General features: G+C 35.9%; 1 protein-coding gene across 2 annotated transcripts in view; it reads left to right on the plus strand.

Annotated features, from left to right (window-relative positions):
• The window catches only part of VWA8 (von Willebrand factor A domain containing 8), a 359,147-nt gene that overhangs the window by 39,649 nt on the left and 303,701 nt on the right, over positions 1–15,797 (plus strand). For both annotated transcript variants that reach the window (XM_060079870.1, XM_060079871.1), the window contains exons 3-4: positions 2,198–2,328; positions 5,610–5,720. In XM_060079870.1, the coding sequence (XP_059935853.1) occupies positions 2,198–2,328; positions 5,610–5,720 (242 nt within the window). The remainder of the gene's footprint in view (positions 1–2,197; positions 2,329–5,609; positions 5,721–15,797) is intronic.

A 15,797-nucleotide genomic window follows, 5' to 3' on the forward strand; every position in this document is an offset into this window, starting at 1 on the left:
AAGAACCAGTTTTTGCCCCCATGCATGGTGTAGAGGCTTCATAGAGGACAGGAGAGAAGCCAAGCACCTCCACTTGGGTGATGAGTCTCCTGATTTTCAGACACAGAAGCTTTGCTTTGGGGAAATTATAAAATGGTTTAATGTGACCCCAGTGATGTGATACACCAACCAGTCTGCCCAAAACCTTGTCCTTGATCTTCCCACCATGATTAAGAAAATCAGAAATTTATCTTTATTTTTTCCAATGATTCAATGTTAACTTTTTTCAGGGAGGGTAGGGGGAACCACCCTAGCAAGGTTGGAGGGGGCGGGGGGAAGCACAGCTTTAGTCCTAGGCAAGCGTTCTTAGTTTGATCTTTGAATTCTTTCATGACCTTCCTGGATGATTAAACAAAGTTTAACAAGTATGGGTTATTCAACACATACAAAAGACTTTGTTTTTTATATACATTTACACACATACATAAATATACATATACATAATATCAGTATTGTATGTGTTTATGTATAAAATGCAACATAATAGTAAAAGAAACACTGTACCCACACCCAATTTAAGAAGTAGAATGTTACGAATACCGTTGAAGTTATCTATGAGAATCTCTCTGATTCCATGTCCAAGTATCCTGAATTTATCATTCTTTTGCTTTTTTGCTTTTTCAAGCACTGTTTTATCACATATGTATGTATTTGTAAAGAATTCAATTTGCTAGTTTATTGAGCTTTATTAAAATAGTGATATTAGGGCTTCCCTGGTGGCGCAATGGTTGAGAGTCCGTCTGCCGATGCAGGGGACACGAGTTCGTGCCCTGGTCTGGGAAGATCCCACACGCCGTGGAGCGGCTAGGCCCGTGAGCCATGGCCGCTGAGCCTGCTCATCCGGAGCCTGTGCTCTGAAACGGGAGAGGCCACAACAATGAGAGGCCTGCATACCGCAAAAAAAAAAAAAAAAAAATAGTGATATTAATCATTAATGCATGATTTATTTTGTGACAAAATTTTTTCTCATTTAAGAGTTAAACATATTGTTGGAAGTAATGGTAGTTCATTCTGTTTTTTTGTTGTTATTATGTAATATTCCACTGTGTGCTTTTTATCCATCTCCTGTCTCCAGTTTTATTTTGAGCCACACTGCTGTGAGTATTCTATATGTCTCAATGTATAAGGGCGAGAGTTTTTCTTGTATACCTAGGAAAGCACTTGCTAGGTCACTGGGTGACTTATAAGTGAGCAAACACAAATTAATTGTATTAATACAAACATTTAAAAAAATGTTTAGGGAGAAGATGAGTGGATTGATGGGTGATTTAATAGTAGAGTTAGAGACTTCCCTGGTGGTCCAGTGGTTAAGACTACACACTCCCAATGCAGGGGCCGTGGGTTTGATCCCTGATCGGGGAACTAAGATCCCGCATGCCGTGTGGCAAAAAAAAAAAAAAAATTAGTAGACTTAGAAGGGCATTATACGGAGTAGTCTTCTATTCCCAAAAGAGTTGGTGTAGAATAGACTTAAATTCTAAAGAAGTCATTTAAGTCTACATCAGACTTCCTAACTGTGAAGTTTGAGAGATCTCACAACCCAGTGCCAACTTAAGTTATAGCTTTAAAAATTTTTTCAAAACTGATAATCATTAATTGTCTGGGATGATTTGGTCATATCCCCCTTTTAGAACAAAAGAGATGGGCTTTAAAATTGTGACAAAGTAATGGTACTAACTGCTCATATCACCCTTGAAAATCACTTTCATTCCTTTGGTGACACATTGTTCAAGCATTCTTATAAGCATTTTTTTTTTTTTGGCCACACCACGTGGCTTGTGGGATCTTAGTTTCCCAACCAGGGATCAAACCTGGGTCCACAGTAGTGAAAGCCCAAGTTTTAACCACTGGACCACCAGAGAATTCCCGTTTCTTAAGCTTTTAAGTATGGGATTATGTGACTCTTTGTGATGTAATAAACTTTGTTCTAACATTAGATAATAATGGTTTTATTGTAAAACAGTGTGAAAATTCACCAGATGTATGTATGAATGTATATATGTGTATATATATATATATATGCATGGGTGTATATATGTGTATGTATATATAATATATATATATTTTTAAACTTAATGTACTGTCTGCATTGGTTGTTTGAAGACTTATATGTAGTATTCTGATTTGCATTTCATTTTACCTTTTTTCCACCTTAAAGTTTCAGACTCTCTGGCTCAATCAGTAATTCAACATCTAAGATGGATAATGCAGAAGGATCTTTTGGGGCAAGATGTCTTTCTAATAGGACCTCCTGGGCCTCTTCGCCGCTCTATTGCTATGCAGTACCTGGTAAGCAATGAATTCTTGTGGATTCCTAAGGGTCTTAACTATGATAAGCTATTTTGTAAATAAATTAAGAATTTACAAAAATATCAGGATTAGACATTGCTTTAAAAATGTTGACGTTGGGGCTTCCCTGGTGGCGCAGTGGTTGAGAGTCCGCCTGCCGATGCAGGGGACACGGGTTCGTGCCCCGATCCCGGAAGATCCCACATGCCGCGGAGCGGCTGGGCCCGCGAGCCATGGCCGCGGAGCCTGTGTGTCCGGAGCCTGTGCTCCGCAACGGGAGAGGCCACAGCAGTGAGAGGCCCGCGTACAGCTAAAAAAAAAAAAAAAAAAAATGTTGACGTTGAAGGGTGATTTGTTTATAAAGCATTTGGAATAAGTTTCTCGGGAAGTAAATGTACATTTGCCTTTCATAGCTTTAGCAAATGTTGTTGTAAGTAGGAAACCCTCCACTTCCAGTAGGAAAGAGATCTATCTAAATTCAGGCAATGAGTAGCAGATAGAATCAGCAACACTGAGATTACAAAACAAAGTGTAATTTTATACTATTCAGGAAGCATTCTTTCATCTTCGGTCCACATTTTGAAAAGCCAAATAATTCTGACTTTTTGATGTTATGTGGTCTTTAAAGGGAGCCTAAGGATTACAGAATCTCTCTTATGTGTTAACTTGCACTCGTTTTTCTTTTTTTTCTTAAATACATGAGAAAATAAGTTCAGAGAAATTAAATAACTCACTCAAGCTTTATATGTAAATGATGGAGCTAGACTTCAGATCTCACATTGCTTCCCCTTTCTGACATCTTATCCCCTTAAATGTTTGTAGTTCTCTGAGTATGGTTGTGAAGCGAGTTGAAATATTCAAATCTCGACACAAATTAAAAAAAATTTACAAGACTTTTTTTCTACTACTTTGTCAGCATTAATAGGCATTGCTCTAATGATTCAAGGAAGAACACTATCAGATGAAGTTGGTCTGTTCCAAAGATACTTTTTAGGATGAAGAGAAAAAGCTTACTTAAAGTTTCCTTTTGTAACTTGATATTAAATAATTGACTTCTAAGCTATTGAAATATACTTCGTGTACTCTTCTATTTCGGTGGTGAATTTATCTTGGTACTTTCAAAATCATGTAGGGCAGGAATGATAAAAATAGAATGGACATATCAGAAACTAACTCCCTCTAGCTCATAAATTTCATATCTTTTATTTGTTCCTAGAACCAGTTTGTGAGGTACAACGTGCCATTGTAGTATTATTCTCACTTTATTAATATACGAGGCAAAAGTGTCTTGTCTAAGAATGCAGAGTCAGCCACCGAAAATCCCAGGTCTAGAACCTCTTTAGTTTTGAGATGTGCACTCACTGCCTGGCTTATTTCAAAGGCTACAATATCTCACTTTGATTTTGTTTCTGGCAAGACCTTGAAGCTTGTTAGAAATGTGGAATGAGCCAGGCTAGGAGATTATAGGAGTCTTGTTGGCTCAAAAATGAAACTCAAGTTTATAAGTATAAAGCTTGTATCTTAAAAAAACAACAACCACCAAACTTTAAATTGTGAATTAGAGCTGAGGCGGCTTTAGGATGTGGAAATACATGTAAGAAAACTTAATAGCCTAAGCTGCCTTCCAAACTCTGCAATGGGTACTGCTGTTATTAGATATAGGATCCTATGCATAGTAATAGCCAGAGTAGATGACATCTTTAAAGGCAGAAATCTGGGGTCAAGCCTGTTGAACCCATGAGAAATTAAATAGAAATAATTTGATAGTTGCATTTATTTCATATTTCACTCATATAAAATGAGTTTTGTAGATAGTTCAAAAAAACTCAACAGACCTCTGCCGCCTCTCCCATCTTCTGCTTCTGGTGCTGTCTGTGAGCTTGCTGGTACCACTTCTGTGAAGCAGCAGCTGAGGAGACCTTGGTGCTTGTCTTGGCTGGTGAAGAGTCCCAGGAAACTCAAGACTGAGGGTAACATCCTCATTGTGGCAGTTCAGGGTGCTACCATGGTACAATTTAACAGTAAGAGGCATACACCACTTTGTCAACCAATGTGAATGATAGGGTTTTTCAGTGCGGGAGATCGTATTCAGACAATCAATTAAACAAGACAGGAAGGCACTGTGATGTGTTCCAGAAGTCAGAAGGAGGTATCTGCTAAAAGAAAACCTGTTACTTAACTCCAAAATTGTGCTCTCATGGGCAATTCATTCTTATTTGGAGAAACATCATTTGGTGTCACCACATCTTCACCACTGTGTTGTATGTTTTCTCTATTTAAAACTTTTCCCTTCTTTCCACATATACTGAAATTTATGGGTGCATGGGACCCAGCACATCTTAAAAAACTAAATGACAATAATAATATATTTTTATCAACATCACATGGAGACAAGGTGGAGAAAAAAATCCCATTGTGTGGAAATATCCCCTTTCACCATTAATGGCATGCTCATTCAACTTTTTTCTTTATACTCGTCCAGTAAATTAATTTGTCCTTCCTGTTTAGTAAAAACATATTGTATTGGAGCATGTCATTGCTTTTAATTCAACGTTGTAAAACCAAGGATAATGTTAAAAACTTTTTGTACATAGTTGCTACATATATGGCAAAATTAATTTAGGGATAGATTAATTATTCTAAAAGAAGTGGATTCTGGATGGTTTCTCCTTCAAATCAAATGATTTTTTTTGTGTGAAATAATAACCCCCTTACCCCCCTCCTCCTTCTCATCTTACTTCTTCTTTTCCTTCCTGAATAGTTGTGTATGTGTCTCTCCTGACTATTGATATTTACCTTATTTTCACACTTGTTAAATACCTAACATATTGTATCAATATATAGTTGGTAAACATTGGTTCGTGGAGTAAATTAATTTAAATCACCCTTTAAAAAAAAATGAACACTACTTACAGCGATGACTATCGTTTGTCTGAAAATCAAGTAATAGCCAAATTATTACTCTTGATATTTGAAAAGAACTCTACAGGAGACATTAAGATCTATAAGATCTAATTTGGATTATTATTGCTTAAGTAGTAAGTAATTACGTCATAAATTATTGTGTACAGTAAAAGTAGAGCTCTGAGGAGAGATATATACATATTTTGGTTAATGCTGAATTTATTGCATTTTTCTTAAAGCTGAGGCTTAAAAGGCTTTAATCTAGAATTACATTTAAAATGCTCTTCTGTAGAGTGACATTGTCAGATAACTGGCTCCAAAGCATACGTTGGGAGCTTGATTTTTATTTTGGGACAATTACACTCTCTGCTCTTCAGGAGTTGACCAAACGGGAGGTTGAATACATCGCCTTATCAAGAGACACCACCGAAACTGATCTGAAACAGCGTCGAGAGATCCGCGCAGGCACGGCTTTTTACATCGATCAGGTAAGTGCTTACCACACTCCAACACGTGATTGTTTACTCCTGGTCTTTAAGAAATTGATTTTTGAAGTAGAAAAATAGTAGCTCATGTAATAGAGAAAGATGGATGTACTGTGGTCTCTCAAGACAGATTTAATTTAGGTTTTTGGTTTTCCTGTTCTTGGAAATGCCTTCTTAGTTTAGTACTAAATAAGAAGCCATAGTTGAAATTAGTGGTTCTAAAATGTTAGCTAAAGATCAATATGCTGATTTCTTAATTTTCAGTTGCTTCCTATTAATTGCCTATAGAAATTTGTTTTTTTTTTAAAGAATTAAGGCGATTTTAATATAGGAAATTCTCTAGCACATTGATTAAAGTATTCTCAATATAAAGGTCAAGTTTATAGAGGTTTATTAAACATACTAAAATTAGATATATACTTCCAGGAACTGCAGCTTTTTGGAGAGAGTACTTAGGTGTAGGTTACCAATTAAAATAATATTTTTTGAAAATTATAATGAAGCTTGTTGTACATTTCTTTAAATATATTGCTTAAAATATTAAATATTGCTCTTTGTTAGGAATACCTAATACAAAAAAGGACAGAGGCTTTAAACATTTCATAGAGAAAAGATTTCAAATATTCAATATATTTGTGACAAGATGCTTGATCTTCTTGTTAAAAAAATAAAAATTAAAACACTAGTGAGCTGCTGTTTTTCCTTCACCTATCAGACTGGTAAAGATTAAATAATTTGCTAATGTCCATTGTCGATGAGGAAGAAGGGATGAGGAATCAGCATTGCTGTTAATGGGAGCGTAGATTGATGCAATTTTGAAAGAAAATTTGGTGATTATCTATCAAAAGAAAAGAAATTAAACATATTTGTATCCAGCAGTAATATTTCTAACAATTTTTCTTTCCAATGTTATTCACACAAAGTGTGTAAAGTTATATATACAAGGATGTTTATTGTAGCATTGTTTGATATCATAAAACTGTAAGTGAAAATTATAATGATGTACATTTAGGAGACTAATTAAATAAATAATGGTAACTAGAATTCTCTGTCACCATTTTAAAAAATGAGATGAGTCTATATGAGGTGATAGGAAAGAAGTCCAGGATATATTAACAGAAAAAAAATGAAGTTGCAAGACAGTATATATAATATGGTCCCATTTGTGATTTAGAAAAAAAGAAGAAATGTGTAAACGTTTGTGTATACATTGAAACTTTCCAGAAGAAAACACAAGAATCAGTAAACAGAGCTGACCTCTGTGGAGGTATGACTGGGCATTTGGGGTGGGGCGAGGAAAGAACATTCACAGTTCTTTAAATTTGAAGCTTTCCCAGGAGTACACACTATTATTTACAATTAAAAGAGTAAAATTGTAAGGAGCACTGAGTGAAAGAATTTTTGGAGACCAGAATATTCACATTGTCACATAGATGACTAATTAATTACAAAAGGAAAAATGTACTTAAAGTGATTCGAGAATAACTACCTTAAACAGTGGTGAGCAAACAGCATCATATGGTGGGAAAATCTGGGAAGTTCAGACTTCCAGCAATTAAAAAGTAATGCTTTGTGGATGAAGCACATAAGTATATTTAAAGAAATCCATTTTATTCACGTAATGCCAAATGTTCACTTTATTTCTAATTATAAATGGGAAAAAAATGTACTTTTACAATGCTTGCTTCTTTTCGGGACCCAATGAGGATGAAATGAAGGAGATGGGATTTGAGTTGAGATAGTGGGCAGCTGAGGAGAGAGATTAGAACATGAGACCACAACCTGTGTAGAGGAGGGGGGATAGGAATATATTTAAGTGACGATGAAAGAACTGGTTTTGTCTGGTCGAGCATGGATTTAAAAACATATTTTTTGAGTGGATTTTATACCTAGATGATTGTTGCAATGCAAATAGTAAGGAAGAGAAAGGGATTTTTGTATGTTGATTATTTTAAAGACAGCTGAAAACTTTGCCTATTCAGAAATCTCAGAAATGGAGTTATTTTAGGTAACTAAGTTTATTGATTAGCTAAAGATTTATTTCTGGAAGCATAATATAAATTATTTAGATGAAACTCTGATATTCTCCTTGCCATTCTAAAAAGCATATTTTCAGATGATATCTATTTTACTATTTATAAAATAATTAAAGTGCTATGTAAATGTATGGTAGTATTTTATACTTTCATGTTTTCTTGGTGAATCCTACTTATTATGATAAACATCAGCTATTTAGGATGCTGTAATGCACTGACACCTTCAGAGCCTGTGATGGAGATATAGGCAAGTTCGTCCTTTCTCTAAGTTGCTTCAGGCTATTTATGAGATTGTATCTGATTTTCACATTTTTTCTTCTCTCTTATTTGGCAGTTAGTATTCCTTACTGTTTGCTCATAATCGGATCCTATGAGTTCATTGTTTAAATCCATGCAATCCCATCACACCCAGAATAAAATCCAGACCCTTCAACAAGGCCACCACACTCTACAGGACCCAACCTTGTCAACCTCATCTCCTTTCTTCTTTCCCTGGCTTTCTAGACTCCAGCTACAGTGACCTTCTTGTCCTTTTAAAAATAGACCAAGTGCTTTCCAGCCTCAGAGCCTTTGTACCTGCTATTTCCTCTGCTTGGAATGACCTTTTCCCAGATCTGTATATTCCTGCCTCCTCGTCATTCAGCTTATAAATTCTCATAACATTCTATAATCACTGATCACGCCCATGCCCTTTCCACATGAACCCTGCTGTCATATAATGTAATCTTCAGAGCACCTATCACTCTCTGAATTTACCTAATTATTTCTTTGTTTTCATGTTGATTGTCTGTCTTCCCCACTAGAATGTAACTATTTTGCTTATCTCTGGCACCTAAAAACTGTTTGGAATGTAACTGACACTTACATTTTATGACAGGTTTCTCCTTTGGTTAATCAACCTTGTTAAAATTTTAAGTAAATTAAGAATAAATAGGCTCTGGATGGGACCAGGGGGCTTTCCAATGGAAAATATATCTGTCCTTTTTTTTTTTTTTTTTTTTTTTTTTGCGGTATGCGGGCCTCTCACTGTTGTGGCCTCCCCCGTTGCGGAGCACAGGCTCCGGACGCGCAGGCTCAGCGGCCATGGCTCACGGGCCCAGCTGCTCCGCGGCATATGGGATCCTCCCAGACCGGGGCACGAACCCGCATCCCCTGCATCGGCAGGCGGACTCTCAACCACTTGCGCCACCAGGGAGGCCCCTATCTGTCCTTTTGACATCTATTTTGAGTCATCAGAATGAATAATTACCATCTGAATTCTAAATATTTGAAGTTACCAATTGATTACCAGCTACTCATGTTTGTTAGAGTGAAAGATCTTTATTTTATTTAGAAATTTCTTTTATTTAATATTCTTAACCGTTGACTTTGATGTCTGGGATCGAGGGAAAGGCAGTATCCACATAACCATCAAGTGAGGTTTCCTAATGTAGGTGGGCCAACCTAGATGAGAAATACCTGTGGCCATCTAGTGGGTGCTAAGGAGAAAAAGATTGGGGTTTTCAGTGTGGTTGACATTGTATGCACATATGACTGATGTCCAAGTAATTTCTAATTGACATTTCAGCTGGAAACCTTGACGAAACTCCCAGATCCGAGCTGGGGGTCATGGCCATAGACTGCTTTTTCTCATGCAGGATTTTGGATAATTGATGATGAAATGAGAGGTTGAACTCAATTGCTACTCTTGAAGATCAGAATTAGGTTAATAATTCTGTAGTAGGGAATTTATATTTTCTTTCAAAATAATGTTTATTTCTTCTGATTAATAAAGTCATAAATGCTCATTTTATAGATATATATGTGTGTGTATACACATATAGTATTTATTAATTAACAAATATTTATTGAAATGACTGCTGTGTGTTTAGGTACAGTGAACAGAAGAAACAAATTCCTCCCATCATAGAGCTTATGTTTTAGTGGGGGAAACAAAATAAACATAGTAAAGAAGGATAGTATAATAGAGCAAGTGATAAAGAGCATAGGGAAGAGTATAAAAATTATTTATCTTCCCCTTCAAGACCAACAGTGTGAATATTTTCTGTATTTCTTTCTATGATACCTATATTCATATCTATTCAATCAAGTATAGTAATTTTTACAAAAATGGTATACCATGCATATAAAGTTTTACAGTCTGCTTTTTTTAAAACCTGATATTTTTTTAGGAGCGTTTTCCTGTGATATTAGATATTCCCCCAAAATATGACTTTTAGTGTCTGTACAGTATTTCATCAAGTAGATGTGACATTATATATTTAATATTCCCATTTTATCTACCTTCCCATGTTGTTGGTCATTCAGGTTCTTTCTAAGTTTTCACTGTTATAAATAACTCCTTGGTGAATATCTCTGTACTTAGATCTTGTTATTACCTTGGATGATTTTTTTTAGACTTGAATGCTGGAAATATAATCAAAGGGTCTAGACATATTCAAGAGTCTTGATATACATATATCGCCAAATTGCTTTCTAGAAAGGGTGTTCCAACTCATACTCTCATCAGTATGCAGAGTGATTGCCTCATGGATTCTTGTCAATATTGAGTATTTCCATGTATGTACTCTGCCAAACTGATAGACTTTAATTTGCTTTAAAAAGTACTAACCAGGTTGAATCATTTTTACGTTTATTGGCTATTGCTTCTGTAAGATGTCAATGAACTGAGTGGATATAGAAAAGGAGAGAGATACTGATGAAATAAATAAGTTACCATCTGTCAAGAAAATGTTGACATATACCCCATGTTTGTCTATGTAAATATTTATTGTAACTTATCCACTTGTTAATGTGAAGGTAACTTAAATATTTTTTATGCAATTGTTTTGCTAAATAGATTATAGGAACATTTTGAAAAGAAAAATAGGTTAAAGAACAGAAATATGAAAATTTATATGACATACTATGACACTTATGGAGAAATAAGGAGATTAAGATTTTTTGCTACCATATTAACTTTCATTTGTCTTTGAAGGTAAAATAACCCAAGAAAAGCCTAAATTGTTGATATTCTAACCCTTTAAAAATCTATTACTCTAATTTTTTCCTTACCTTACTTGTTGACATTTTTATCATTAATTCTGTTTATTGTCCTGTGAGCCAAAGAGACCTGTGTCCAAAGAGCCAGAGAGGAAGACTTTTAAGTCATTATACATTGCTTGCATTTCTCAAATATAAGCTGTTACAAATTAGCTAAGCTACAAATAAATTGTGATTAAGTTTTTATGTCTGGCTGACAGGAGACACTCTATATAGCGTTAATTTGGGGAGTAGAAAGCCAGGATGGGGAACTTCAAATGATTTTTTTCAACTTTTCTAAACCAGTAACTCTTTTCACACTAGAATCTTGTTAATTTGTTTGACACAATAATGTCAAGTTCCTTAATATACAATATACATATTTAATATTACATATAAAATGCACTTTAAACAATTACATAATATTTTAATGTATTCTCTGTTTCGGATAATTCTTTTTTTTTTGCGGTACACGGGCTTCTCACTGTTGTGACCTCTCCCGTTGCAGAGCACAGGCTCTGGACGCGCAGGCTCAGTGGCCATGGCTCACGGGCCCAGCCGCTCTGTGGCATGTGGGATCTTCCCGGACTGGGCCACGAACCCGTGTTCCCTGCATCGGCAGGCGGACTCTGAACCACTGTGCCACCAGGGAAGCCCTCGGATAATTCTTGATTCTCTTTTATTAGTAGAAAAATAAGGATTAACTTTTTTTAATATGCTGCTTAAATGTTACAAGTCACTAAAAGCAACTCTTAATACATTGAATAACAGTGCTATTGATCAGAAGATGAGATTTTTATCTTGTATAAGTGCCGTTTACTTATTTTAGCAAATAGGGAAAAACATTTACTTGTTTTTTGAGAATGATTGAATTCTACTACCTGCACCAAATCCTTTGCAACCGTATTGTTATAATATGTCCCAGTTGTCACTAGGACAGTTGGAAAAGGTCTCTATGTTTACTCTGGCCTCTGTATTAGTCAGAACTCAGGCCGTGGCTCCTTACCATGTTGCCATCTTGCTCAGGCCAGCTCTTATCTACTCATATGTTAAACGTTTGACAGACCTATATAATTCATTTAAAAAGGATCAAGGGAGATAAAAAATAACTTTCATTGAGGGGACCTCTGTTGTGCTAGGTGCTTTATATGACTGCATTTCATCCTCAAAACATCCTTAGGATGGAGGTGACTTCCACATCTTATAGTTGAAATAAGAGTCTTTAGAGGGCTATGGTCATACAACTGATAAATAGCGGTGGTAAGATTTGAACCAGGATTTGTCCAGTTCCAAAGTGTAGCTTCTTTCTGTCCTATGCTGCTTCCTTGAAAGAACAGTGATGGTGATGATGATGATGATGATGATGATGATGATGATGACAGTGATGGCAACTACTACCTGATAATAGTATTTGTAATAATAACAGGCAAGTGGTTTTCTTTTTAAGGTTTACTGTGTGCCAGAGGTTATCTTATTTAACCTTTACCATAATCTATGAGATAAGCACCATTACTAGAAAAAACTGGAGGCTTAGAGAGGAAAGTGACTTATCTAAGTCACCCATAGCAGGTGATAGAGCAACCAAAAATCAATCTGATCCTATTCTGATATTTCAAAATAAAGAACTTGAAGTATAAATTTTTTTCATTTTTCTTTGGCTTCTTCAATGCTGTTACACTGTAACCATTTTGAGTATTTGAAGTTCTTTGGAATCTATTTTCATTAGATCATGACTGTATTAGTAATATCATATTTTAATAGGTTTTACAGCTTTAAATATTTTTCTAGTACTGCATTGATTCATAAATAGTGGCATTGTACAGTACCCCTTGAGGATATTCTCATTTAGTAAATGAGGACACGGACCTCCAGATTAATTGTTTGCCTGAGGTCTTTTATCAGATCAGAAGCAAATCTAGAACAGGGCTTATACAGTTTATGATTTTAGGTCATGCAGCTGCTTTTATCTTGAACTACTTTGTATCCATGTGTTAGGTGGTTAAAGCTGCTATATGGGGTGCTTTGTCCAGAAGGATCTTTCTGCATTTTTTCTGATTTCTATTTGAGAAATTAGGTCTCTGGAAGTTCTATAACTTGAAGGGCAGGAAATGAGCCTTATGGTTGATCTAATTTCTACATTGAGGAATGATCACCAGTATTCATTACACATAAAATATATATACACTGCTCCCTTCTTTTTTTAAAAAAAATTTCACAAGAAAAGTTATACCACAATTATTTTATTTAAAAATCTGTATAGAAAAGTTTTGAAATATGTAGGCTACATCTCTCATGCTGACAGTTAAACTTGTTCAGTTCTGTTTTCATATCAAGTGTGGGCATAGATAAGTATTCTTCATAAAAAAATTCTTTCTAAACTTACATAACAGCATCTTTTAACTGAATGGTTACATTTTCATTGCATAAACACTAAAAGCCTGCTGTGAGCCAGTTTTGCACCAATATGACATAAAAAACCAGGGTTCTCACTCCTTGAAGATCCTGCTGGGAAGATTAAACAGGTATATGAGAGAACTAGGAAAACTTCAGTGTTGTGGTTCCACACTTTAAGTGCTGAGCAGACAGAGGGCAAAGGGGGCATTAATGCAAGGAGGTTAAGATGCTTGGGCCTCCGTTGGGCCCAAAACTTGTAACACTTTTTTCTCTCCAGCATCTCCTGTTAAGTCTGAGATTTATAGTTTGGTACAATATGTTGCTGATATATTAAAGTACTTAATGGATTGGCTATTCAGTTGTTTTTAACATCCTTCTTTACAAATATGATCAGACTGCATTCATAAAGTTTGACAGTACTGATTAAAGTATTTTAATCATTTTATAGACTATTTTAAGAAAGAATCAGGAAGCAAAGAGATCCTAAAATAGTAACGTTTTCTCCTTTTAGCCAATAATTTTGCCTACATTTAAAAATTTTAATTTGCATATGCTCTGGGTATATAACTACCTAACCAAAGGGCAAGTTGGGAGGAAAGTTAAATATCTTGGGTGATCTTTTGCACGTCGATTTTCTTTCATTTTTTTCTAAAAAATTATACCACTCTTTTAAGTTTATAATCCTCTTTTCATATTCTTACCTTTGAATTCAGTTGCACTATAAAGCAGCCATCCTCATCGCCAATTAAATGTTGTATAAAATAAAAAAATAATTTAACATTGAATTAATAAGAAAAAAGTTTGGAGTTTTAAAAATTAAATTTTATTTTTTTTATTGAAGTAGAGTTGATTTACAGTGCTGTGCCAATCTCTGCTGTACAGCAAAGTGACTCAGTTATACACATACATTCTTTTTTTATACTCTCTTCCATTATGGTTTAATCACAGGATATTGAGTATAGTTCCCTGGGCTATACAGTAGGACTTTGTTATTTATGGGAGGATTTATTATTTTTTTTTTATTAAAAAATTATTTATTTATTTAATTTTTGGCTGCGTTGGGTCTTTGTTGCTGCGCGTGGACTTTCTCTAGTTGTGGCGAGCAGGGGCTACTCTTTGTTGCAGTGCGTGGGCTTCTCATTGCGGTGGCTTCTCTTGTTGCAGGGCACGGGCTCTAGGCATGTGGGCTTCAGTAGTTGCAGCACGCATTCTCATAGTTGCAGCACGCGGGCCCTAGAGTGCGCAGGCTTCAGTAGTTGTGGCTCGCGGGCTCTAGAGGGCAGGCTCAGTAGTTGTGGTGCACAGGCTTAGTTGCTCCACAGCATGTGGAATGTTCCTGGGTCAGCAATCAAACCGGTGTCCCCTGCATTGGCAGGTGGATTCTTAACCACTGCGCCACCAGGGAAGTCCCAGTGGGAGGATTTTTACAATTATTCTTAATAAAGTTGCAGTAAACCACATAATCATGTATCTTGCTGCTGAAATAGACATTACAGATGGCGTGATTCAGTCCCTCTTTTCCAGCAGGTAAAATTTCATCGCCTTAAGGACAACTGCGGACTAGACATATTGAGATATGGTGCCTGCTCCAATTAGCTCTTTTAGTAAAGAAGCAGGAAGTAATGAAGGCTCCCATTGGAATGGTGGCAGTGAGAATGAACAGAGTTCATGGATGCATGAGATATTTAGAGGTTACACTTACATTGTTTGAGGAATCAGAAGTAATGAATCCCGGATGGCAGGAGAATCAGTGAAACTTTAATTGAGATAGACATTAGGAAGAGGGTCTGGTTTAGGGAAGAAGTCATGAGCTTGATTTGATTAAGCATGTTGAGTTTGAACAGTCCTTATGGAGATATTTTTAAAAGGTATTTGAAAATGTGAGCATGGAGCTCAGGAGAAAGGCTAGGGTCACACAGTATATTCCTCAAGAATAATGAAGTAAAGAAAATGGAAAAGTCTTATCTATTGTTGTTGTTATACTTAACATAGCAGATAACAGAGGACCTGCCATGTAATTAATACTCAATGAATGAATAAGAATTTGTGGGTGTAGGTTTGATCTTTGCCAGTGGAATAACCAATGAGAAAAGAGGGGGGAAAAGGTTAAGAATAAAATCTTGGGAAACACTTGCCTTTTAGAGGACAGGAGGCAGAGGGAGGGCTGGGGAAAGCCAAGGGGAAACCAACCTGGTAAATGTTCGTAGAAGATAAAGCACAAGAGAGGATCAACGGAAGAGAATTGAAGGACAGGAGAGCACAACGATCAAGAGAAAGCTTGATTTTTGGCAGTTTTATTTTTGGTACTTTCAAGTGAGAAATTTCAGTAAGATAAGGGTGATGGATGCTTTTTAGAGGCAGTTAGTATGTGGACTATTTTCAAGAGGCTTGAAAATAAAGGAGAGGAAAATGGGAGCATATTAAGAGGTATCAGAAGACTGTAGATTTTCTTAAAGTAGACATGTATGTAGAAGAAAAGGAATCTGAAAATGCAAATAAGATATGGTATAGTTGACGGAAGATTTTGGAGGAGGTGAGAGGGAATGCCATAAGCTCAGAGTACAGAGAGCTAGTCTTGGAAGGGTAGGAGTGATACTTTGTCAAAGACAAAGTTCCTCCTCCTCATCAT

This window comes from Mesoplodon densirostris, chromosome 17 (assembly GCF_025265405.1).
Source record: "Mesoplodon densirostris isolate mMesDen1 chromosome 17, mMesDen1 primary haplotype, whole genome shotgun sequence".
NCBI classification, from domain to species: domain Eukaryota; kingdom Metazoa; phylum Chordata; class Mammalia; order Artiodactyla; family Ziphiidae; genus Mesoplodon; species Mesoplodon densirostris.